The 27,252-nt window shown below is 44.2% G+C and overlaps 1 protein-coding gene across 1 annotated transcript in view; it reads right to left on the bottom strand.

The window, feature by feature from the left end:
• Positions 1–2,571: 2,571 nt before the first annotated feature.
• Positions 2,572–27,252, bottom strand: part of LOC309496469 (scavenger receptor cysteine-rich domain-containing protein DMBT1-like) — a 29,501-nt gene continuing 4,820 nt past the window's right edge. The window contains exons 7-26 of the mRNA XM_082166459.1: positions 27,153–27,175; positions 26,937–27,020; positions 24,209–24,401; positions 21,269–21,385; positions 20,967–21,148; positions 20,692–20,874; positions 20,362–20,568; positions 20,055–20,287; positions 19,786–19,852; positions 19,595–19,686; positions 19,347–19,509; positions 10,443–10,473; positions 7,676–8,008; positions 7,148–7,456; positions 5,861–6,166; positions 5,451–5,756; positions 4,925–5,233; positions 4,330–4,449; positions 2,919–3,274; positions 2,572–2,724 (exon numbers count right to left, since the gene is read on the bottom strand). Coding sequence (XP_082022585.1) covers positions 2,719–2,724; positions 2,919–3,274; positions 4,330–4,449; positions 4,925–5,233; positions 5,451–5,756; positions 5,861–6,166; positions 7,148–7,456; positions 7,676–8,008; positions 10,443–10,473; positions 19,347–19,509; positions 19,595–19,686; positions 19,786–19,852; positions 20,055–20,287; positions 20,362–20,568; positions 20,692–20,874; positions 20,967–21,148; positions 21,269–21,385; positions 24,209–24,401; positions 26,937–27,020; positions 27,153–27,175 — 3,620 coding nt within the window. The 3' untranslated portion in view covers positions 2,572–2,718. The remainder of the gene's footprint in view (positions 2,725–2,918; positions 3,275–4,329; positions 4,450–4,924; positions 5,234–5,450; positions 5,757–5,860; positions 6,167–7,147; positions 7,457–7,675; positions 8,009–10,442; positions 10,474–19,346; positions 19,510–19,594; positions 19,687–19,785; positions 19,853–20,054; positions 20,288–20,361; positions 20,569–20,691; positions 20,875–20,966; positions 21,149–21,268; positions 21,386–24,208; positions 24,402–26,936; positions 27,021–27,152; positions 27,176–27,252) is intronic.

Here is a 27,252-nt window from a genome sequence, read left to right as displayed (position 1 = left end):
TGTTGTACAGTAAGAGCTTTCTTTCTTATGCTCATCATTGTCATGTAATGTCATCTGAAGGGAGGAGCCAAGAAGGCAGATGATTCCACATAGAAATACAATCACCTGGAAACATCCTTATCTTGATCTCACACCATCACGGAGACGAAGACGCTTCCGAAAGGTCTGACAATTTAACAGGTTAAAGACATCTAATAGCCATTGCCTTTTTATTAGATACTGACAATTTGTGTAATTAAAGTTGATTTTATGTGCCTCAAATGTTTACCAAAACGCTTTCCCTCAATCTTTTTTTGTAATACTAAATTATTCAACTGTCTATATATTGAATCTGCTATTAAGATGCTAAATCACAGCACAATAAAATAGGTTTGCTGCCTAAAAAATAAATGTGATGATGATGGTATTGTGTTATAATCTAGGATTTTGCATCTATTTTTTTTAATTTAAAAATATAAAAAAATCACTATATCTATGTTATATATTTTTTAAAGTTGTGTATTTACATTATCCCGACAGTTCCAATTAACTTCTAAATCCAGAGAAATTAATATTTTAATTCGAAGACACGGACCGTGTCTTTATTTCCGTTTTGTCGCCGTCAATGGCGTCATATCCGTGTTGTCTCTGGTTTCCGCTCGTGCTGCCATGGCAACCAGAGCTATGATCCAGAGCCCTCTGATAGTAACCAAACTGACGCGGACAACTGTGTAGTTCGCAATGTCTATTTGCACGCTGTTGTTGTTTCGTTCAAACATTATGGACCATGGCAAGCAGACTTTGGATAAAAAAGGAGAACTAAACCGAGAATCAATATCAGCGCGGTGTTTTCGAGATGTCGAGAGCTCCCATGGACACTATATAAACGAGAGCTCCACGTCCGAGACTTCGACAACTCCTACATGTACTTTATTAAACAGGTGAGCACATTTACATAAAACTAATCAAGGTTATATAGTTCAACAATGATAAAATGTTAGAATATGATCTGTATGTTATTCTAATGTTGATCTAGCTAGCTTACTGCTAGTCTAATACAGACAAACTAACGTTAACACATACATTTCAACACATTCAAAATAAATGCTGTTTAGTGTGATAGTGTAATGTTAGACCGAGTGAAACAGCGCTGCGTTACCTCTCAAGTTTAATTTGTCTAATAAACTGACCTGTGAGTAGTAATTCTGCGTGTAGTTCGGTAGAATGAAATGTCCATATTCCTTTTATATCCGCGGGACTCGCATCGCGTTTGGAGCTGATAGCTGTCTCTTAGCAATCCCGAACTGCTTCATATCACAGTCATGATAAAAGCATCGATGTATTCAGTCATCCATATACATTATTTGATCGGTCGGCTTGACGTTGACGACAAAATCCATAATTCATAGCAAATGTTGCGTCATCAATCCACGCCTTTGTTATTGTAAATAGGTTAGCGACCCCTAGTGGAGAAAAAATCCCATATTGTGCCTTTAAACAATAGAACAGACTTTCGCTTAATTGTTTTTTTGGTAAAACAGTCTAATTAATAATTTTGTATTTCTCTCAGGCACAATGTTAAATTCCTTGTGGCTCCTTCTCATGCTAGGTATGAAGAAGTGAATTGTTTAAGTGAATTGTTTCTACACCACATTCTTTTTCAGGGTACTCTTGAAAGATTAAAATGATTGTTAAGACGTATGTTATGAGTTTGTGTGATACATTTTATAATTCATCCAGATTTTGGAAATGGACCTCCCGTCCGTCCGAGGTTGATGAATGGTATCGGCTTTTATATTTAAGTTCAGTAATTTCACTTAAATGGGAATGAAAATTACCTATTAATTGTCATTTAAGTTAAATTACTGAACTTAAATATACGAGCTTGATAAAATGATCATTCTAGAAGAAAATTTCAGATGGCACTTAGAGGCTTTTGCATCTGAACTCTTCATATGCCTATTATCACGACAAATCTTAAAATAATATTTTTCTTCTACAAAATATATATACAGTACTTTCAGAAAGTCATCTTAACCAAATTATGCTATTTACATAAAAAAATCTAACTGCTCAAGATTTATTTTGAAATAAAGGTTTATTAGCTTTCATTTCAATATAAACTATTAAAATTGTATGAAAATATTCATATACGCAAATGCAGACATTTTGTAATGCAAATAATTTGTTACCACCAATTAATAGTACCAATCAAAAATCTTTAGAGAAACATTTCAAAACCATTATTTAAATAGTTATGAATTCTGCATGACACTAACATCTTACTGCAATTAAATACATTTAAATGGATAACAAAGGAAAAGAAAAACATTTGAAAGAAATAAGCACAATCTCAAATAATAAACTTATGGCACACAGAACTAACTTTTACTTTAATAAAATGATATAGATCATAAACTGTATAAACTATGACAAAACAAAGAAAGAAGATTCACATTTTCACGTAGATTCTAATATATATTTAGGCAGCTTTCCATCACCCATGCATAAGGCTGGTTTAAAAGTCATTGCATGCATTATTAAAGATTTAAGAGATAATAGAAACAGAGAGATGTATTATTTTGTAATGTAAATGTAAGTCCACACCACCAAACAGGGCTGCATTTTAATATAATTTGTTTAAAATCAAAACGAAATTTTCTTATCAAAGCATCATGACTCAATTTCTGTGATCATCAGCAAACGACTCCAAACTTGGAAACAGCTCCACCTAGTGTTTCATCCCTGATGAGACATGACAAAAGAGAGTTATTTTAGGCTCCGTTCACTCTTAAAGACATGTCTTGTGGAATTTAACCTGTATTGAGCATTCAGTTAAAGATGGACAAAACATAAAATATGAAAACTGTACACACAGCTATTTATGATCAAAAGCACAATAATGCATGCATGCAGTGAAAAAGCCAATAACTACTGACCTGACAAATAAAAGGAAGTTGCTCATGGCAGCAAGCATCCACCCATCCAAACGTGTTCTGTTTGTCTGTAAGAAGTTTTCCACAAAACCTGCTCCCTAGGTCCACTGGAAAGGTTTGATGCCATGATGCATAGTCCACATATGGCCCACCGGTCCACAGCCAGGGCGAACAAGTGAAGAGCATACTCCGTTCAAGCCCGATCCACACTCCATTGGGGATGTCTTTACCCTGCAGCATCTGTGTGATGTACTCTTGTGCTGTGGCATTTAAAATGTGCACCAAAGTCTGGTGGTGAATTCTGCAGTATCCTAGTGCGTCAATCCAGCTTTTTGACTCGTTGATATAGGTAAAGTGATCTGAAATAGACATGAAACTGAATCTCTGTCATTTTATTATGATATTATAATAAGGAAATATTCATATTTTGTTCTTTGCTAATTATTTAGCCGAATATATTTGTTTCCAGGGCTTGACATTAACTTTTTTGTTCACCAGCCACCGTGGCAAATGGTTTTCCAAAATTACTAGCCACTCAGCATTTTCACTGGCCACAATTTTGGCATCGATGTGGGAAAACTGCCATATAGATATTTGTTTTATATTATCTCATAATTTGGCAGTAGGTATATTAGGCTGCTGTCACTTTAAGACTTGATGCACGAATCCATTATACTGTTACACATGTGTTTTCTTTCTCAACTGTTTACGTTCACTTAACATAACTGACTGTGTTTACACGAATACTCGCCAAGACCGGCATTTTGACATTATTTTGTGTGTATTTGACTGTTTAAGTGCAGTAAACAGCGAAAAAGAACTCAGTTTACTGAGAGGCGGCTTTATGTGCGCGAACTTAGGTGTGAGCACAAAATCTGCAGGAGTGAGTAAAATTATGTGCAGAAATTCAAGCTCTGTAACACCAACAATTTTCATCCGGAGCAAATTAAACGTGTGAGTGAAGGGAGGCGGGTTTGTGTGTCAACTTGCTGTCGGAGAGATGAGGCAAAAAATCTCAGCTGGTATTGTATATCTATTCTGTGGAAAATTAGTATAGGAAGGATTTCAGATATTTCAGTATCGATTATGTATCGAAAAATCTATATTTTTGACAACACTACATTGCACTTAGTTTATTATTTCAGATGCCTTTTTAAAAGACTACAAATTACAATTGAAAAATGTATATATTATATATAAAATTCAACCCGCCATAGTGACTGCGTTATACGCCACTGCTGAAATCACCCGCATTTGCCGGGTTGGTGGGTGTTAAAGTCAAGCTCTGTTTGTTTCTATAGTAATTTAACACACATCTCAAATATGGTAAAAACATGTTGCAATATGTTTAAAAATCGCTGGAAAAATGTTGAAAGGTTTGCACATTGCTCAAAAGAGGTACATTTTCACGTACAAGAGACGAAAGAGTTGTTTCTTAGAGAACTGGTGGCAGAAACAGCAGCTGCAGACTTCACTTCTGTTGTTGAGCTTGTTTTTGGGCTTGTTTTTGCAGTTGTTGAAGATAAATTGTCATCTTTCAAAGACAATAATGATAATGTTACATTAGTTTGATTTTTAAACAAGGACTAGTAATGTTCTGGATGGTACAGTGTAATGCCAGTTTCAGACTACACAATATTTTTATCTATTACGATAGTCACTGTGTCAGATTATGCAATTATGACTCCTAAATTCTTGTTGTGTCGTAGACAAAAACATGTCAAACTACACGTTGCTTCCCGACCAATCATTGCTTGCCATCTTTAACAATGTGTGTGATGTCATCGAGAATGCAGAAATAGCCACTGAAGCATCATGTTAGCTTAATGCTAGTTCCAGTGCTCACCAGGTTGCTGAAGCGCCTCTAAAATGATCACTTCATGAGTATAGAAGATGACCATTGTCGTTTACGAATTACCACGACACCCTCGGGCTGCCAAAATCGGACGATATTGTGTAGTCTGAACCTGGCATAAGTGGTCTCATTTTTATTCATGTTTTTGACTCACATTGGCAGATGACACCAGCATATTTTTGATGGTTACAGTTATGTCTTCCCCATCCACTTGTCATACAGTTCTTTAGTGAAGTCTCAGTGCCAATGCAGTTTACATAATCCATCCATATCTGTCCTGATCCTTGTCCGAAATAAGCACCACTCTTTGCCTCTATCACATCCCCACAGCCCATCTCTCTACACACCACTGCAGCATCTGACAGATCCCAGCCATCATCACACACTGTTCCCCATATTCCATTATAGAGAACCTCCACTCGTCCAGAACAGGAGTGTCTGCCATTCACCAACCTTACAGCTACTATCCACACAAATAATATAAAGACACAAGTAAGTTGTTTTTTCCCGCACATATTTGTTTGCATTCTTTTATTTGAAATAGAGCAATGACATATGGCATTCGAAAGAAAAAGACCTTTAGGATTTCTTCTATTTAACTCTCTTGGGTTATTTCTTAAAAAAGAAAATGTACTATATTAAATTTGTGCTGCCTTCAACTATAAATGTTTTTAACTCACAGTTGCAGATGACTCCAGCATCTTCATGATGTCCACAGTCATGTCTTCCCCATCCACTTGTCCTACAGTTCTTTAGTGAAGTCTCAGTGCCAGTGCAGTTTACATCATCCATCCATATCTGTCCTGATCCTTGTCCAAAATAAGCAACACTCTTTGTCTCTATCACATCCCCACAGCCCATCTCTCTACACACCACTGCAGCATCTGACAGATCCCAGTAATCATCACACACTGTTCCCCATGTTCCATTATAGAGAACCTCCACTCTTCCAGAACAGGAGTTGTCACCCATTACCAATCTAACAGCTGTTATCCACACAAATAAGCAAATAAGACAAAATAGTTTTTTTTTAATTTTTTTATTATTATAATCATTATATACTTTAATTGTAAGAATGTTTTTGACTCACATTGGCAGATGACTCCAGCATCTTTTTGATGGTTACAGTTGTTTACACCCCATCCATTTGATGAACAGTTTTTCAGTGTGGATTCATTCCCAGCACATTTAACATCATCCATCCATATCTGTCCTGATCCTTGTCCAAAATAAGGACCTCTTTTAGCTTCTATCACATCCCCACAGCCCATCTCTCTACACACCACTGCAGCATCTGACAGACCCCAGCCATCATCACACACTGTTCCCCATGTTCCATTATAGAGAACCTCCACTCGTCCAGAACAGGAGTTGTCTCCATTCACCAACCTTACAGCTGTTATCCACACAAATAATATAAAGACACAAGTAAGTTGTTTTTTTTCTGCACATATTTGCTTGCATTCTTTTATTTGAAAAAAAAAAGCAATGACATATGGCATTCGAAAGAAAAAGACCTTTGGGATTTCTTCTATTTCTTTAATTTCTTAAAAAAAAAGAAAACTTACAATATTAAAGTAAAAAAAGAAAACTTACAATATTAAAGGTGCTCTAAGCGATGTCACACCTTTTTTAGGATGAAACATGTTTTGTCACATCCAGCAAACATCTCCTCACTATCCGCTACCTGCCTGTCCCCGAACACACTGTAAAAAAAAACGCGGTCTCTGTAGACAGCCCAGGCTCCACAAATGGCAAGAAAAACAAACTGCCCCAGCCTTGGCCACGAAACATAACAAACATAACAGCCAATAACTGACAAGAATGATTTGGGGGTGGGGGTTGGGGGTTTAGTGTGCATGCACATGAAGGGGGGTGTGTGGGGAGTGGAGGAGAGAGAAGCATGAAGAGGGAAGTTAGCTAGAGGAGAGATGTCCTAACAACGACTAACGTTAAAATTGTATTGTCTTGAGAATTTTTATATGGCCGACACACGACCAAAGAGACGACATTCCGATGAACAAATAACAAAGAATAGGGAAAAGGAGAAGGAACGCGAAGTCCCGAATTTACATCGGAAAAGCGTTCAAAAGGTGGCGAGAACTCTGCCGGCAGAAGGGCTTCCAATCCGACATTCAGGTGGCTCTGTTTTTGCTGGACAGGTAAATCCAGTTTGTTTTTGTTTTTTTATGTTCATGACTGTTTCAGGAAGCACGGAAGGGAGGAGGAGGGGACGGGATGAGGAGGAGGGAGGGTGGAGCTATCCTCCGTTTTGTTTGACAATACTTCGAACGTCAACAAGATGTGACGTCACCCAACATCGCTTAGAGCACCTTTAAATTTGTGTTGCCTTCAACTATAAATGTTTTTAACTCACAGTTGCAGATGACTCCAGCATCTTCATGATGTCCACAGTCATGTATTCCCCATCCGCTTGTCCTACAGTTCTTCAGTGAGGTCTCAGTGCCAATGCAATTTACATCATCCATCCATATCTGTCCTGATCCTTGTCCGAAATAAACAACACTCTTTGCCTCTATCACATCCCGACAGCCCATCTCTCTACACACCACTGCAGCATCTGACAGATCCCAGCCATCATCACACACTGTTCCCCATGTTCCATTATAGAGAACCTCCACTCTTCCAGAACAGGAGTGACTGCCATTCACCAACCTTATAGCTACTATCCACACAAATAATATAAAGACACAAGTAAGTTGTTTTTTCCCCCACACATATTTGTTTGCATTCTTTTATTTGAAAAAGAGCAATGACATATGGCATTCGAAAGAAAAAGACGTTTAGGATCTCTTCTATTTAACTCTCTTGGGTCATTTCTTAAAAAAGAAAATGTACAATATTAAATTTGTGCTGCCTTCAACTATAAATGTTTTTAACTCACAGTTGCAGATGACTCCAGCATCTTCACCATGTACACAGTTATGTCTTCCCCATCCACTTGTCCTACAGTTCTTTAGTGAAGTCTCAGTGCCAGTGCAGTTTACATCATCCATCCATATCTGTCCTGATCCTTGTCCAAAATAAGCAACACTCTTTGCCTCTATCACATTCCCACAGCCCATCTCTCTACACACCACTGCAGCATCTGACAGATCCCAGTAATCATCACACACTGTTCCCCATGTTCCATTATAGAGAACCTCCACTCGTCCAGAACAGGAGTTGACACCATTCACCAACCTGATTTCATCTGTACTAGTGGCAATTGTATAACCTGCTAAAGAGTCAAAGATCCAAATTTCAATAGATTATTAAATTGTTAAAAAAAAAAAAATTAATAGTTCTGAGAAATTGAAGCTTTCACTGTGCAAAAAATTTACCAGTGACCAAGATTTGTTTCAGTGTGTATTATGAGTTCTCTTACCCAGAAGCAGAAAGAATTGCATGAACCACAGCATAGTGTCTAGAAATATAATAGAAATTATATATTATTCATGTTGAATCCTCACACAAAACGTTAATTGCTTTGTCTTGTTTTCTCAATTAATAAGAATATCAATCTACTGTATTTAATCTATAACATTTTAACACATTTTACACTATGCAGACAAGCAACTGAATGCAAATTATGACCATAATATGTGTGGTTCATTCAAACAATATGTAACATGATAATTTTAGGTTATACTTTATTTCGATGGTCCACTTTAGACTATAAGTCTACTAACTATAAGTAACTTTGCAACTATACATGTCAACTAGCAGTCATTAGAGTATTAGTAAACTGTCTGCTTAATATATGCTAACACTTTATTTTGATGGTAAACAGACATTCTACTGAATATAAGTATCTTTACTACATGTTAACTTATTCTACTAACCAGAACCCTAACAACATATCCCTAACCTAACAGTCTACTAAAATAAAAAAAATTGATGATTTCTAATCAAAATTATATTTCGTAGAATGTCTAAAGTGGACCATCGAAATAAAGTGTAACTTGATTTTATCCTGTATCATAATAGCATAATCAGGTAATGTTATCAGAAAACATGACGTAAAATCCAAAAATTTAAATGTTATAGTAGCGACATCTATGGCTTACGCTCTTAAAAATAAAGGTTTCATGAAGAACCTTTAAATCATTTTATGTGTTAGGAAATGAATGTTACAGACAATTTAAACAAATTATACAACATTTTAAATAATTGCTGTTTATTCTAAATATTTATTATGAGACAATTGTCTAATTGAGTGTTTCTAATTGTATTGTAATATTGTAATCAAATATACAGTACAGTACACTGTGTATATTGTCCAAAGTAAAGACATTTTAACAATAACCCCTCTAATCTATTATCTATATGAGCATAGCCAGCTATATAAAATATATCTCAAAATTTAAAAAACAAGTAATTCAATTTGCAAACATATAAAATATGATGTTATTAATACCTGCTAAATGGTTCTCTTCATCTTCGATTGAGCCAGTCTTTTTGAAAAGAGCTGTCGACATGGATATGTTTTATCAGCTGATTTAAAAACAAATATATTTGTTAAACAAAATTTCATCTGTTAACACGTGGTTTGCCCCATAAAACCAAGATACAGCAGTTTGCATGATGTATTTCCTATTTTGTTTAGAAGATTAGACCAAACAATGAGCCTGTGTCTATGGGAGTTTTTTTTTGGAAAGTCATTACCATACAGCAGTATTGGGGAAATTATTCACTTCTAAAGTAAACAAACTGCATTTTAATGCTGCATTTTGTGACCAAAATCAATAAGTCACAACTTTTGTTTCTATTTTTACAAATAAAGTAGTACTGCTGTTTACTTACAGGTTTTTATCCTTTGGATGCCATCGTTTTATATCATCACCCAATGAAGAAATGGAGAATCATTGTAAGATTTATTGGTGTTTAGCAGAAAATGTTTTGCCGAAAGCTTTGAAATAGCAGTTGTATTTCAGACTATTTCAGTTGATGGAGCTAACAAAGTTGATGTTGAACATTTATCTTTAAATTTAAATTAATTTAAATGAATACCACTATACAGATTAAATGAAAATGTAATGTCACCACCTGAATTTTTCAGAATTTTAATTGGTTGTAGAATGCAGTTGTCAATCAACAGTGTGTACAAAAAGGAAGTGTATGTTGTCAAGAGGAGAATGAGTTGCTTTAAAATGTTTGTTAATAGTTTTGTATAAAATACAAATATCGTTGCGTATCGATGATGCATTATGCATTATACAGCACTGTGTGTGTGTGTGTGTGCGTGTGCGTGTGCGTGTGTGTGTGTGTGTGTGTGTGTGTGTTTGTGTGTCATCGTGTCATCCTGTTCGCCTGTCATTTGGACTATTGTATGTAAAGCTTTGCGTTGGAAACCCCCTCTTCATTTTCGTCTGTTTACCTCAACTACCCGTGACACTTCTTTAGCTCATGTCTGACCAACATTGCCTCCTGAAGTCTTATCCATTAGCATCAAACCTTGACAATACCGCCATAACTGATTGGTGATAAAAAGCAATTAAAATATTGAAGCAATAAAATACATACTTTTTGCCTTATATTTATTTATTATATAATGCATTTAGCTACAAATATTGACGTTTGTTTATTTTGTGGAATCTGTAAAAATATGCTTTTTATCTCCTAAACATGATGCTGTAGTCCTCAGTGTTGTGTGAGTCCACAGCAAAGACGTCTGAAACACTTTCTGTACTGCTGCCTGACCTGGGCAAGAATGAGATGAGATGAGATCAATTTAACCAGCTAACCATGTTTTACTGAAAAGTAGAAAAATAATAATGAAGCACCTAGTTCACTTTAATATAAATTAAAATCATGAGAAATAAGAAATGTGCTTACTGCTAGTATGAACTAGTATGATAGACATTAATGAACTCATGAACCAAAATGTAATTTGTTTATAATAAACAGGTAAGAAAATTCGTTTTAACCTCCTACGACCCCGTGTCCACATACGTGGACATCACATTTTTGGCTGTGTGCGGCATAATACTTAATTCTGTGTAACTGGAACATGTTTTTCACAAACGAGGACACTTATACTGCCATCTGGTGGTGTCAGGAGAGAAAAAAATGTAACATAAATAATGTCAAGATGGCGGAGAACACAGGCGAAATGTCACGCAGGCACATCAGACCAAAACGTCCACAAGGTAAAAAATGTAATAACATTTCATTGTTGATTCTTGTTCAGTTATGCATAATAGTGTTGTATGATTAAAATGGCATGCACATTTGACAAACTTTTGTAACAGGAAAGATTTACTAGGCTGCTAAATTTGATGTCCACATATGTGGACAATGGGACTTAACTTCGATGAAACTGTATAAGAATGTTAGCAAAAAAATTAAAATTTGTAGTTGCACTGAGCTTCGTGACGCACATTGACTCACACTCTCGAGCTCGAGCACACACACACACACACACTCGCGATCGCGCGCACACACACTCTCTCTTGCTCACTCCCGATCGCGTGCGCGCACACACACACACACACACACCACTCGCGATCGCGCACGCACACACACACTTGCTTACTCACTCGCGTACAGACACACACACACACACACACTCTTGCTCACTCGCGATCGCGCGCACACACACACACACACACACACACACACACACACACACACACACACACACACTCTCTTGCTCACTCGCGATCGCACACGCTCACTCACTCGCGCACACACACACACACACACACTCTTGCTCACTTTTTTTGGGGGATATTTTTTTTATTTTTATATAAATTTTGTTTTTCCATATCAATGTTCAGAAGTGGTGATCAGTTGACAGCTCGCCCCTCTCTTTACCAGAGTGTCTAAGACATACGGCCGCAGGTCAGATGAAACGACCACAAAGTCGATCATCGGACTCTGTCCTAGGGTGTCCTGGTGCCACCCCAGACAGCAACATAGTATCAGCCCAGATCTGGCCCAAATCTGGTTCATGTGGATTCCACACGGTCCAGATGTGGGCCGGATCTGGGCCGACACTATGTTGCTGTCTGGGACGTGCACTGATGGACACCCTTATGCTTGAACATGGTGTTCGTTATGGACAAGCTGTAACTAGCACAGAAGTCCAATGACAGAACACAGCTCGGGTTCAGATCGCGTTCCTCCCAATCACGCCCCTCCAGGTGTCACTGTCGCTGCCCACAAGGGCGTTGAAGTCCCCAAGTAGAACGACGGAGTCCCCAGTCGGAGCACTTTCCAGCACCCCTCCAGGGTCCAGGGATCGGGTCGTCGAGGCCCCCGCCTTCGACTGCCGCCCGATCCTCTAAGCACCGGCCCCTTACAGTCCCTCCTACGGGTGGTGAGCCCACGGGAGGGCGGCCCCACATCGCTTCTTCAGGCTGAGCCCGGTTGGACCCCATGGGGGGAGGCCCGGCCCACCAGGCGCTCTCATACGATCCCCAACCCCAGGCCTGGCTCCAGGGTGGGGCCCCAGCTAAATTTTCGGATCCAACTCACCTGGGCTGAGTTGTGGGTCATGAGCTGTGGGTCATGACCGAAAGGATAAGATCCCGGATACAGGCAGCCAAAATGAGCTTTCTCCACAGGGTGGCTAGGCGATCCCTTAGAGATAGGGTGAGAAGCTCGGTCACTCAGGAGGAGCTCAGAGTAGAGCCGCTGCTCCTCCACATCATGAGGGGTCAGCTGAGGTTCCGGATGCCTCCTGGACACCTTTCCGGGAAGGTGTTCCGGGCACGTCCCACTGGGAGGAGACCCCGGGGAAGACCTAGGACACGCTGGAGGGACTATGTCATCCAGCTGGCCAGGGAACGCCTCGGTGTCCCCCCGGAAGAGCTGGAGGAAGTGTCTAGAGAGAGGGAAGTCTGGGCATCTCTGCTTAGACTGCTGCCCCTGCGACCCGGCCCCGGATAAGCGGAAGATGTATGTATGTATGTTCAGAAGTTATACAAGGGTAACAACGAAAAATGTTCAGGCACTGGCTGTAAATAAAAGAGATTTGCACTTTGTTACACAATGGTGTATTGATTTTTTTCTGTGAATACAGACCCGGTGTCCACATATGTGGACATCATTTTTTTCAAAAAGTGCTTCATGTTCAAAGATAATATCTGGTTATTATATTTATTGGTCCCTCCTAACCCTAAAAAGCTAGAAGAAATCTAAAATGCACGCCAAACCAAAGCTCGGGTCTTAGGAGGTTAAAGGAGTTATAAGACACTATTGTAAAAGTTCAGGAAGCTATCCACTGTAAAATGCGCAGTGCACAAGCAAACTTTTGGATTGTACTGCTCAGCTTTATAAATAAATCTTAACCTCTGATTCCTTCTTAACCTCCGTTTTCGTAAAGGCCAAACAAAGCGGTTTTGGCTTTGCCTTTGCATCCAAACACCACGACATGACAACACTACAATTCACAAAAGTATCCCCTTCTTTCTCTGCATTTGCTTTTGGCCAGGCATTATGCTAATGTTTCATATTGTGATGTAGACATTTGAGGAAGTAATATCTGGACTTCGATCGAGGTGTTTTAGGCAGGTTTCGAGTTCCCTATCAAGGCTACGGAACTCGACATTACGGATGTCGTATATGGGAACTCCTCTCATCCTTCACTTCCGCTGAAATCTTATAGGCTAACGCCAGCAGAGCTGGCCAATTGACGCAAATATGCAAATACTGAAACACCGTTGCAGTTATAATGCAAGTGCAGCGCCAATTCCCTTCAGAATCTCTCTCTTCACGCTTAAATCGTGTGCTAGAAAGCTGATACTACAAACTTGGATTATTCGCCGTCGTTGAAGTTGCGTCGGAGATACTCACACTGTCTCCTGCATCCGATGGCAACTACTTGCAACTTATGCTCGGGCCCCATCGCCCCCACCGACACGCACCTGTTCTGCATCGCGTGCTTGGGGCTGGCCCATGCTGAGTCAGCCCTCGGGGACGGAGGGTCCTGCGACCACTGCGCGGATTTATCCCTTCGAGCCCTCAGAGCCAGGAGGGAGGAAGCTCGCGCAGCAGCGGGGATTGGGCCTACCGCCGCCTCTGAGCCGCTGGTAGCCCCCCCCAACCGCAGAGTCGAGGTTCGCTCCCCGGTGAGCTTCCCCGACCCCACCTTTCATCCCCCTCGCGACGTCGCTGACTTCGTTTCCTTCGGGGTGAGTGAGGGGGACGACTCCATGTCGCTGTCGGCTTCCGAGAACGACTGGGGTGCAGAGCAGGCCGCACCGCTGGCGGCCGCGGAGCAGGACACCCCTGCGGACCTGCAGGACGAGCTCTTCCGCGTCCTCTCTAAGGCCGTCGAGGAGCTGGACCTCGACTGGAAAGCTCCTGATGAACCATCAAAGAGCAAATTGGATACGTGGTTCCTACAATCGAGCCGCCGTCAGGCCGCTTCGAAAAGGGGAACACCGTTTTTTCCCGACGTGCATGAGCACGTGGTGAAGTCGTGGGCGGCCCCGCAATCGGCGCGCACCCTCACTTCCACCCAGGCTATGTTTGCCCCCGTGGACGAGGCGGGGGACCACGGCTACCTCACCATCCCCCCCGTCGAGGAGACCGTCGCCGCTCATCTCTGCCCGTCGGCTCCCGCCCTGGGCTCGGACCGCAGCCTGCCGTCCCGAGCCTGCAGATTTACGGCCCACCAGGCCAACAAAGCCTTCGGTGCCGCGGGGGAGGCGGTATCCGCGCTGCATGCTATGGCCCTTCTCCAAGTGCTCCAGGCAAAGCAGCTGAAGTCTCTGGATGGCGCCGCCTCTCTTGACGCTGACGCCATCCGAGATCTCCGTTCGGCCACGGACCTCGCGCTCCTGGCCACGAAGCGCTCGGCCCAGGCGATCGGCCGTTCTATGGGCTTCCTCGTGGTCCTCCACAGGCATCTGTGGCTCACCCTGTCGGACGTGCAGGAAGCCGACAGGAAGACGCTCCTGAATGCGCCCATTTCCCCTGCAGGCCTGTTCGGAGACGCCATGGAGAAAGTAACCGAGCGTTACTCCGAGACGCAGAAAAAGGCCAAGGCTATGAGCCACGTCATTCCGCGAAGGGCGCCGCAGCCGCCGCCGCCGCAGCCGCGCTCTCGTTCGTCCTCAGCCTCAGGCCGCCAACCCCAGGCTGCGGCCAGAAGACAGGCAGCACCCCGCCCGGGACAGGATGCCCGTAAGGGCCGCAGCGGTCAGTGGCAAGGGGCAGGTAACAGGAGGACGCAGAGGAGCCCGCGCAGAAAGCCCACCGCGTCCCCTGCCAGGCCCAAGCAGTCGTCCTGACCGCTCGGGCAAGAGGAGGAAAGAGCGTCAGGCCGGCCCCGCGTTCAAGCGGCGCGCTCTAGTGCACTTCGTCCCTCAGAGTTCTGCGAGCGACGCGTGCAGTTGTTCTGTGTATGCAAATGTTGTGAATGTTGTTCAAATAAAGCAAATCACTACTTCACAAACAGAGCTTTTTTCTCCTCTTGCACCACACACTGTGTTACCCGCCCTGCCCTCGAGCAGCGCAGAGTCACGGTCAATAACTACCCCCAGCACTCACATAGCGGCCATGACCGCAGCGGCGATGACCGCAGGTTTAGATCAGCCCACGCTCAGTCGTTTCCAGGCAGCGTGGGAAGCTATTCCGGGCATTTCGCCGTGGGTGTTGAATATAATTCGGCGCGGGTACACACTTCAGTTCAAACGCAGACCACCCCGCTTTCGCGGCGTAATTCAGTCATTAACTTTGCCCCAAAACGCTCATGTGCTGAGGCAGGAAGTGTGCAGCTTGCTCGAGAAGAAGGCTATAGAACCAGTTCCCCCGAGCGAGCGGGACAGCGGGTTCTACAGCCGCTACTTCGTTGTGCCGAAGAAGGGAGGGGGTCTCCGCCCCATTCTGGATCTGAGACCTGTCAACAGAGCGCTTCACAAGCGCGCCTTCAGGATGACAACACTGAAGCAAATCCTGGCGCAAATTCGCCCCGGGGACTGGTTCGCTTCAGTGGATTTAAAGGACGCTTACTTTCACTTTCAGATAGTGAAGCGTCACAGACGATTCCTGAGGTTTGCGTTCGAGGATTCGGCGTACCAATATACGGTGCTTCCGTTTGGACTGGCCCTAGCCCCCCGAACGTTTTCAAAATGTGTAGACGCGGCACTCTCACCCCTCAGATCGAGCGGAATGCGCGTCTTGAACTATCTGGACGACTGGCTAGTTCTCGCTCAGTCGAGAGAAACGCTGGTCAGCCACGTGAATACCCTCCTTCGACACTTGGAGATGCTCGGGTTGAGGGTGAACGTCCAGAAAAGTGTGCTCACACCGAGCCGGACGATAACATTCCTGGGAGTGTGCTTGGATTCGGTGAGAATGAGAGCGCGCCTCTCCCCCGAGCGAGCGGAGGCTCTGAGTTCTTCTCTCAGTCTCTTCAGACCTGGCAGGCTCGTCCCGCTAAAAGAGTTTCAGAGGCTACTGGGACGGATGGCAGCGGCTTCCTCGGTGTGTCATCTGGGGCTGCTGCATATGAGACCGCTTCAACTCTGGCTGAAAGCGCGCGTTCCCCCGAGTGCGTGGTATTCTGGCCACAGGCGCGTTATGGTCACCAGCGGATGCGCCCTGGCCCCGTGGAGGAACCCAGATCTCTTCAGCTCAGGTGTCCCTATGGGCTTAGTGACGCGGCGAGTGGAGGTCCTGACGGACGCTTCATCCACCGGATGGGGAGCGGTCTGCTTGGGCAAGCCCGCCTTGGGTCGGTGGTCAGAGAAGCAGATGGAGTGGCACATAAATCGCTTGGAACTAGAAGCGGTCTCTCTAGCTCTAAAAACCTTCCGGTCTCAGCTGGAGCAGCGGCATGTGTTGATTCGGACAGACAACACTTCCGTGGTCTCGTACATAAATCGCCAAGGCGGTGTACATTCCAAAGCCCTATTCAGGCAGGCGGAATCCCTTCTGCTATGGGCGGACCGGTTTTTCCTCTCGGTGAGAGCGGCGCACATCCCCGGTGTTCTAAATCGCGGGGCGGATATGCTCTCGAGAAGCGGGATTCCCCAGGGGGAGTGGAGGCTTCACCCCGGGACGGTTCAGCTGATATGGAATCGTTTCGGCAGGGCGGAGGTCGACCTCTTTGCAACGAGCGAGAACGCGCACTGTCAGATGTTCTTCTCGCTGTCCCGTTCCCCCCGGGAGGTGGACGCGCTGACTGCGCGATGGCCGAGAGTCTGTCTCTATGCTTTTCCTCCGGTGAAAATTTTGCCCATGGTGTTGTGCAAAATCAGGGAGGAGAAGGCGGCGGTGACTCTGGTAGCCCCGAACTGGCCGAATCAGCCCTGGTTCGCGGATCTGGTAGAGTTACTAGCAGGGCAGCCATGGGAGATTCCGCTCAGGAAGGACCTTCTGTCTCAGGCGAGCGGAACGATCTGGCATCCCAGCCCCGCGCTGTGGAGCCTCCATGTGTGGCCGCTACAGGGTCGCTGAGCGGGCGGGACGCGCTGCACTCGCGGGTTTTGAATACCATCGCGGAGGCGCGAGCTCCGTCCACCAGGCGCCTGTATGCTCTGAAGTGGGGTGTTTTCTCTAAATGGTGTCAGGATGTCGGCATAGACCCAGCGGACTGTTCTGTGTCGGATATTCTACGCTTCCTTCAGTATAGGATGGATGAAGGGAGCCTGCCATCCACTCTGAAGGTTTATGTGGCCGCTATTGCCGCGTTTCACCCCCCTGTTGACGGACAGTCTATCGGTAGACATGCGTCGGTGACACGGTTCCTCAAGGGAGCTAGGAGATTGTGCCCTGCACGGCCGCCTTCTGTGCCGCCGTGGGATTTAGCTTTGGTCTTGGAGGCTTTGTCACGACCGCCTTTCGAGCCCCTGGCCTCGATTGCCATTAAGGAACTATCGATTAAAACGGCTCTGCTTCTCGCTCTCGCCTCGGCGAAGCGGGTTGGGGATTTACAGGCTTTCTCTGTAGGTGAAGATTGTATTCGCTTTGGACCGGGAAACTGTAATGTTACTCTCAGACCGAGGCCGGGTTACGTTCCTAAGTCGCTCAATACCCCGTTCAGAGCGCAGATTGTTTCTCTGCCTGCCCTGTCCGCTGAGCCATCAACCTCTCAGGGTTCGGATGCTCAGAGTGCTATTTGCCCAGTCAGAGCGCTCCGAGAATACATTTCTCGCTCGGCAGCGTTTCGACAATCGGACCAGCTGTTTGTGTGCTTTGGTGGATGCAACAAGGGACGGGGGGTCTCAAAACAGAGGCTTGCTCACTGGATCGTGGACGCTATTGTTTTGGCTTATGATTGCCTGGGACAGGAATGTCCCCTGAACATCAAGGCCCATTCGACTAGGGCGATTGCCTCCTCGTGGGCTTGGACTAAGGGTATGTCTATTCAGGATTTATGTCTTGCGGCTGGCTGGTCTTCTCAGAACACGTTCGCCAGATTTTACAAGTTGGATTTACCCTCTGTAGCGTCTCGAGTGCTTTCGGTGAGTTGATCGCTTACACAGCATTAAGAGAGCTGCTCTGCGCTTTGCTCATGAGTTGTTCTGTGTGCTATTTGTGTGTTGTACTATTGTCACCGCTATGCGTTGGCTTTCTCTGTTGTTGTTGCCCTGTTGGTCTACAGTGCAACCTTCCCCCAGATATACTGCTCGGGATATGCAAATTCCATATAGTGTTGGTAAGCTTGTGATTGGTCCCTTTGGACCTATCAGAGGTTAGAGGTTCGCTATTTGTCAATCTCGGCCTATCAGGCGCTTGCACTCTGGGGGCGAGGTTTGTATTGGGTCTGTTCAATAGTTGCTGCCACGGCGGGATTCTATACAGTTCCCATATACGACATCCGTAATGTCGAGTTCCGTAGCCTTGATAGGGAACGTCTCCGGTTACTTTCGTAACCTCGGTTCCCTGAAAGGCAAGGAACGAGACATTACGCTCGCCGCCGTGTTCGCTATTATTTAGCGTTGTTCGATTCTGAAGGGAATTGGCGCTGCACTTGCATTATAACTGCAACGGTGTTTCAGTATTTGCATATTTGCGTCAATTGGCCAGCTCTGCTGGCGTTAGCCTATAAGATTTCAGCGGAAGTGAAGGATGAGAGGAGTTCCCATATACGACATCCGTAATGTCTCGTTCCTTGCCTTTCAGGGAACCGAGGTTACGAAAGTAACCGGAGACGTTCTCTGTTAGATAGAATCAATCTGTTTTGTGAGATACTATGAGCTTTGTAACTTTGCAAATCGTATACATGCACAAAAGAAAAGGAAAACAAATCTTTTCAGAGAATAGATTTGCATTTTCAGAAGTAAATGCTGATGCTTTACTTTTCTTCCATTTACTGTTTTGGAGACAAAATGTGAAATGTTTTTCCTATGGAGCAGAATGATACAATGGCTGAACTCATTACTGAGGACAAAATAGAAAACAGCTTGAGAAAGCTGGGCCTAAAAGTTTGAAGTATAGTTTTCAAGCTTGGAGACATTATACTGTATGTTTTTATTTTATTTTTGGACAGTTTGAAGATTCTTGGCTCATTTGAACATTCCATCACAGAAAGGAAATGGAAGAGCAATAGCAACTGTAATAGTCGTTCATATTCAGTTTTAAAATGGAATATGATAGTAAATTGAGTGATGTCTGACCTCATTATTCAGGATACAATAGATCAGGAATATGAAGGTTCCTTGCTGGGAGTTTAAGATCAGGAAGAGGATCTCCAGCTCTTTACTGCCATTAATGAAGAAACCAAGAATCCAGGAGCAACCAAGAACCACAAACTGAGCCAGTGTTTTAAATGCCAGAATACTGCAGAGAAAGAAGTTGTTAATGTGTCACTATTGAATATATATTAATATTTTCTCTGAAGTGTTCAAATCTGAATGTTTGATACTTGGTTTGTTTCATCTGTGAAATTTCTGCGTTCAGATTTTTGAGAGTTGAGTTCAGTCTGATGATAATGCTGATGAAGAGAATCATGTTGAACTGAAAAGTAGAAAAGTAAAAAAAATTTAATAAAAAATAAATCACCTTGTTTTCTCTTTAATATAAAATAAAATCATGTGAAATAAAAAATGTGCTTACCGCTAGTATGACACTAACAGGACCCAGAAAACTCCAGATAAAACCTTTATCCATTTTAATCCAACAGCTGTTTAGAGGAAAACACATTTATAATAACTGAATGAATTTAGTTTTGACTATTAAAATATTAATATTTGAATCTTGTCTGTGACGTTCTTACAGCTCGTGTAATAATGTATTTTTATCAGATAGTAGAAATGTCATAAGCTGCTTTATTTTCATTCAAAACAAATTAACTAAAAAATAAACTAGCAAAAACAACAACTCACTATTCGCTGCCGTAGCCTTCCGGAACCAGCCCGACAGACACGCTCACCACAACCAGAGAAACCGTATATCCAATCACACACAGGAATCCATTGCTAAGCACCTCCCTCTTTTTGGAGCTGATCCGTGATAGGTTCGTCACACAGATGAAGAGCAGCACAGCTTCAATGAACATCCACACAAAGCCAGAGAGAAAGAGGTAGTGCAGAACACCTGATATCACGGCACACAGCACCTGGAGATCATGAGAGGTGGTTATGATGGTTCTCAGTGAGGGTGCGTAGAGCTGTTGGGCTCTATCATTCTCACCTGATAAGGGCGTATGAGGCTCAGGAACTGCTGTGTGAGCAGGAACAGAAGGTGAGCCAACAGTAGAGTTATGCAGATGTTGACTCGAGCCACATTATTCACTCCAGGACTCCACTGACAAAGGGCAAAGGTCAACAGGGCCAAACTGAAGAACACCAGCCCAACGGGCACACACACCAAATTCAACTGCTCCAGCAGTGAGTTGCTCTGAGAAAACATTGCAGAGTATGAGTACCAAATCTGTGCATTTCTTGAATGTTGACCATCTACTAGATTGCATTTGAATTCTGCTAGTGCATTCAATGTTTCAATCTTTGAAGGAGGTTTTACTTGTTCTGTTTTAAATGATGAGAGCGGGTTTAATGGGGATTGCATGATGAGAGCGAATGTCGACAGATGAACACAGGAACACACTGTGAAGCTGCTGTTGGTCTTTAAAACAGAACAACCATCTACAACCCATTCACTGGCATTCCAATACACACAGGACAGAGAACCATTGGGGTCGAGCTCCTGCAAAAAGAAGAAAGAACATGCAGAAAATATTACAACACTGAATATTAGATGTTGTCAGGGTTGGACGAAAACACATTTCAGTCTCTCACTCTGATGTGTTTGAGAGTGAAGTTGACTGGTTTGGTGAGTTCAGTGTTGATGGTTTTGGGAAGAGTAGCTAAGATCACAGTGGACATCATCGTTTTATTCGTTTTATTTGGTGTGTTGAAAAAGTCGGGCTTCAGTAGATTCTCCATTTTGTTGTAGCTCAAGAATGCCACAGAAGCTGATCCTGTGTGACAGAAACAGGAGCATACATGCACCCTTTGTTAAAACAACTTTAATAAAGGTATGGCCTCTCTTTCTACATAAAAAAAAAAAAAAGTTTCATCAAATTAAAACATTTGAATACTGTCATTGTTGTTCCTGGCGATTCCAATGAGATCGATCTCCACAGAAGAATTTGTTGTGTCAAGTCGAGGGATTTTATCTAAGGTGACATTTGGTCCAACCATGAAGACTTGTCCCTCTGATTAAAAACAAACAAGCAGTTATGAGCTATATTAATTTATTTGCAATTTTTTTAATGACAGACGAATTCAATCATTCAATTTGCACTAATGACAAATAAAAATCAAATACTGTAGTTGATTATTACCATAAACTGCACTGATTTTCTGTTTGTATCATTTGAGTGTTTGTTAAATGTCTTGTGAATGTTGATTGCTCTATGCTCAAGGCAGCAAATATTCACAAAACAAAAAGATTTTTAAGGATTAGTGTTTTGTTTAGGACAGTTCTACCAAATGACGGATGAATTTGCATCAAAATACTGACATTTGACTTCAAAAACAAAAGATAATGGCAGTTTTTTTCTGTTCTCAGTTAAAACATTGGTAGCTCATACTCAACTAGATGTACCGCATCGCGGTACAAAATATGACCGCCGCTCAGGCCTGCACTGGCTTTCCACAAAAATAAATGACGTGGAGTAATTTGGCTGTATTGCGTGTTTATGTATATACCTAAAAAAAGTAATAGTATGTGCATGTGTGTGTGTGTGTGTGTGTGTGTGTGTGTGTGTGTGTGTGTGTTTGTGTATGTGTGTGTATGTGTATGTGTATGTGTGTGTGTGTGTGTGTGTGTGTGTGTGTGTGTGTGTGTGTGTGTGTGTGTGTGTGTGTCTGTGCGTGTATGTATGTGTGCGTACATGTGTGCGCGTGTGTGTTTGTGTGTGTGTGTCTGTGCATGTGGATTTGTATGTGTGTGTATGGGTGTGTGTCTGTGCGTGTGGATGTTAGGGTTGGGCGATGTCCCCTAAATTGGCAGTTGACGATGTTTACAGTAAAACATCGCGATGGACGATGATATCGTCGGGGGGGGGGGGGGGGCTGACGATCACGAAGAGACAGGGAGAGTGCACATTGTAGCTACTTACATCTACTGTGTTTACGCAACGGGAATACTCGGCTTGGCATTTTGAAATGTTTATTTGGCCGTTCAGGCGCGCAACCGAAGACAAAGACTACTATGTTGCGCTCGGAGCGCGTGCGCAGCATCCTGTCAGTAGAATTCAGTTCTCTTTCGCGGCTTATCGTGCTTTTAATATTTCTTTTCAATAGCACATCCTGCTCTTTTCTTTCTCATTCATGTTTTGTTATTAACTTTACATAATCGTCAACTGAAATCTGCGCGGATTATCAACAATACGATACATTTATAGGACATAAAGGGTCTCTGCGGCAAAAGTGAAAGTACCAGCGGCCAACGGGTGAAATGTTTCTCTTTGCACAGCAAAGCACCCGTTTCAATAAAAGGATATATTAAAGTTTATAAAGCCTACTTTTACATTTTCATTGCTGTTTTAAAATGAATTTCGCCATCACCTTAAACAAGCTGCTCTGCTTGAATCCCAGTGCAGGAGCTGTAACTGTTAGGTTACCACAGAAACGTAAGCGTTTGGTTGATTGCTGTGGTGACTCGTGACGTGAGTCGTGACACTCGCGAACAGCACTGAACACACACGTCTTATTTTTTTTTATCGTTTGTTGGTAAAGGGTGAGAGACCTTGCGAGCCACAGGTTCCCAACCACTGGTGTACACACGAAAACGAACTGCCATGAGACTGGGCTGGTCTGACAGGGTGGGGGGGGGGCGTGGCATCACGATGGTGGCTCTCCATCGTGATGTCGGTCAGCCATCACGATGGACGATGATATCGTCCATCGGCACAACCCTAGTGGATGTCAGTGTGTGTGCATGCTTGCGTTTGTTTGTATTCCTGCATGTGTGTGTGTGACAGTATCATCCTAAACCAGCAACCCTTCGCTCAACAGCACCATCTACAGGCCGATGAGTGTACAGTCACTAAATGTGCACATAAATTAATTTATTTTATACCCCCCCATGGATGAAATTCTACAAAACTTAGCAGAGGATACCCCCAGAGGTTGTCAAGTTAATCATACACATGAAATATGGTGCAGTTCTGAACATCTCCACTGAAGATAGGGGCGATTAAAGCAGAATAATATTGCATTTTCATTTTTTATGGGAGGGGTGCAAATCACAAATGAGTGATTATGGGCTAGGTTGATGTGGGCCCTTAAGAGCAACATACCATAAAAATTTCTTCATCCTCGGTGCCACGGTTCAGGTAGTTATTTAGGAAAAACTGCATTTTTTTGGGTTTGGGGGGGGGGGGGGTGGGGGGGGGGGGAGTGGCCCCCGGGGACCAAACGAAATTTTTCCTTAGAAGTCTAGTGGGGCTACATGCCCACCAAATTTCATGTTCCCCGGTGTTTCGGTGTCCCTGGTATCGTTGACGAAAAATTTAAGGGGGCCCCAGCGCGGGGGGGGAAGTGGCCCCCGCGGACCAAACGAAATTTTTCCGTAAAAGTCTAGTAGACCAACATACCATAAAAATGTCTTCATCCTCTGTGCCACGGTTCAGGTAGTTATTTAGGAAAAACGGCATTTTTGGGGGTTTGGGGGGGCCCAGCGCGGGGGGGGAGTGGCCCCCGGGGACCAAACGAAATTTTTCCTTAGAAGTCTAGTGGGGCTACATGCCCACCAAATTTCATGTTCCCCGGTGCTTCGGTGTCCCTGGTATCGTTGACGAAAAATTCAGTAAGGTGACGAAAAAAAAAAAAAAAAAAAAAACTTTGACAATCCCTATATGACCGCTTTCGCTAGCTACGCTAGCGGCGGTCATAATTATAGTTACTGTAGGTGCATTTATCATTGTTGCTGTCTGCCACCTGTGATCCACCACTGCTCTCTGCTCATATACTGTGAAGTCCCTGACATCATATATAATCTCAGTTTCATCAATAACTGTTTCTCCACTCACCTACAGCAGCAAGAATAAAACTGACATTGTCACTTGTGTTTGTCGGCTTCACCAATGTAGATACGAGTTTCTCACTGATTTTTAACATGCGGTTTCCAGAGGAGGCTAGTTCAGTTTGGTTGGCTGATGATGATGATGTCTCTAAAATGTTCTCTGATGCATTGAAGGCCATAGTCAAAATGCTGGTCACAACCTAATTGATTGATCAGATAAATACAGTTACTATAAATGTCAAGAGAGTCAATAAGACATAACATCTCGGTAACATATGGTAACCCTTGTTCCCTGAGGAGGGAACGGAGAAGGAAGTCAAGACTGACGAATGGGGATCACTTGCGAGCCTATCTACTTCGAGTGAAACTAAACGAGCCAATGCACATTGGCATGCGATAATTTCACCAGCTGCTGTGCATCGCGGCGCAAGCATATAATGAGCAGAAGGTGCGTCGCACCTTGTTTTTCCGCTTAGGAGCTGGACCTGTGACTCGGCCGTACAGTAGAAGCTCAGCAACTGTGGTGAGGGGACTTACGTCTCTGTTTCCTCCTTGGGGAAGGAGGGTTACCATATGTGACCGAGATGTTCCCCTTTGTCAGTCACTACTACGTAAGTCAACACTGACGAATGGGGATATCTACCAAAATGCCACGGCTGCTGGCCCTTCCAGCACTCCACTTGAGCCTTCAGGACTGACCGCAGTGTTGGGCAGAAAGTAGGAGCTCTAAGCAGAGAAGGTCAGTCACTGCTGTTCCACAAGACCCACTCAGTGTGACTTATTGGATAAAGCTGGGAAAGCGTGCCCTTGGAGAAGGGAATGCTGCAGAGGCCACATCCTACCCCGGAGGGAGGCACTGTGATGGTTACACATATGGACTAGCCAAGCAGGGTAGTCTCTGGGGGGGTTCCAGCCTAGTTATAGGGGGGAGGAACACCAGCAGAGACGACAGAGCGGACTCTGTCGAGGGAAAGACACGGGCTCGCCATATGAACACCCAGCCTATCACAGGTTCCACAATGAATACGAGTGTAGGCCTGGCATCAGACGCTCCACAACGTCTGACTGCCGCAGGGGTGACAGAGGAACTCACAGGGTTAGCCACTTCCGGGGAACACTACTGGAGCAAATAGATGTACATATCCGGCCCAGGGGAGCGGGAGTGGGGTTGCAAGCTGACATGAAGAACGGGTCCTTCGTGCTACTGGCCACTGGGGGCGAGTATACGGGAAGATATCGGCTGTACACGGAGGCTATAGAATCTAGCGAACTTGTTAGGTGTAGCCCAGCCCGCAGCTCTACATATATCTGTCAGCAAGGCACCTTGAGCCAGCGCCCAGGAGGAAGCAACACTTCTAGTTGAGTGTGCTCGCAACCCGAATGGGCAAGGCACGCCTTGGGCTTCGTAAGCCAAGTCGATGGCATCCACTATCCAGTGGGCCATCCTCTGCTCGGAGACAGCCTTTCCCTTCTGCTGGCCTCCGTAACAGACAAAGAGCTGATCTGAGGTCCTGAAGCTTTGCGTTCTGTCCACGTATAACCGAGTGGACGGGACAGAGAAAAGCTAGGGCTGGGTCTGCCTCCTCCGAAGGCAGCGCTTGCAGGTTCACTACCTGGTCCGTGAAGGGAGTGGTAGGAACCTTGGGCACGTATCCAGGCCGGGGTCTCAGGACAGCGGTAGAGTTGGCCAGCCCGAATTCTAGGCACGATTCGTCAACCGAAAATGCTTGCAGTTCCCCTACCCTCTTGATGTCTGTGCGAGAAGGCTCACTGGGGAAACACATACTTGCGCAGGCCATGGGGCCAGCTGTGTGCCAGTGCATCTGTGCCGAGGGTTCCCTCGGTCAGGGAGTAAAACAACTGGCAATGGGTCGAGTCTGGAGAGGCAAACATATCTATCTGTGCGGCTCAGAAGAAGTCCCATATCAGCTGGACTGCCTGGGGATGGAGACGCCACTCTCCCGGAGGCGTAGGCTGTCATGAGAGCTCGTCGGCTGCACGATTGAGCACGCCAGGGATGTGAATGGCATGAAGCGACCTCAGATACTTCTGACTCCATAGGAGAAGATGTCGGGCGAGTTGCGACATGCGGCGGGAGCGTAGACCACCTTGGCGGTTGATGTACGCAATGGTCGCAGTGTTGTCCGTACGGACCAGTATGTGCTTGCCATGTAGTGGCCCTTTGAGGCGGCCCAGCGCAAGACAGGCCGTGTTAGCTCTTTCAGAAGTGCTCTGAGGTGCTGAAATGCAAAGAGAGATAGCCACGGCTAAACATCAGGAATGCAACCTAGTGTGAGCACTCACTTTCAACGTCACGCCCACCAAACCAACAAAGCTGTGAAAACAGCTGTTTATGCTCTTTGAAGAAAGACGCGGAGAGATTGCGACCCTCACTGTCCGCACCGTCACACCACCACCAGGAATCAGAGATTCTTCTCAGCAGAGACTCGAAGACACAGCAGTAGATTTTTGCAGGAGACAGGAACAGCATACACCATCTGGCTCCAAAGCGAAAGACAAGGATGCGACGCATCTGCTGCTCATTATATGCTCACGATGTGCAATTATCGCATGCCAATGTGCATTGGCTCGTTTAGCTTCACTCGAAGTAGATAGGCTCGCAAGCGATCCCCATTCGTCAGTCTTGACTTATGTAGTAGTGACTAACGAAGGGGAACTGCCAATCAATCGACACATATTTGATTATTGTATCCTTTTTTCTATTTAAGACTTACAGTCACAGAAAGCCCTTGCCCTTCCGCTGTAAGGTGCTCTATCTGCTCAAGAAGATTTTGAAAACATCCACCAGAGGTCTGACCCTGAAATCACAATTGAGCTTAACACTGTATAAAACTGTTTGCAAACAAAATGTACTTTGTGCACAGAACCATCAACAATAAATAGAATATCACATATTTTAAATATATCTACAATGCAGAAACTCAACTTACATCACATTGCGTTATATTTAAACCTGCAATGATAGAAATCAGCATGAAGACAATAATAAAGCAGAATTGCTAATGAAAATTCAGCATGGTCAGACAAAAC

This window comes from Leuciscus leuciscus (assembly GCF_965113295.1).
Source record: "Leuciscus leuciscus genome assembly, chromosome: 4".
Lineage (NCBI taxonomy): Eukaryota > Metazoa > Chordata > Actinopteri > Cypriniformes > Leuciscidae > Leuciscus > Leuciscus leuciscus.
Note: the sequence above shows the minus strand (reverse complement) of the source record. Positions and strands in the feature narration are given on the sequence as shown.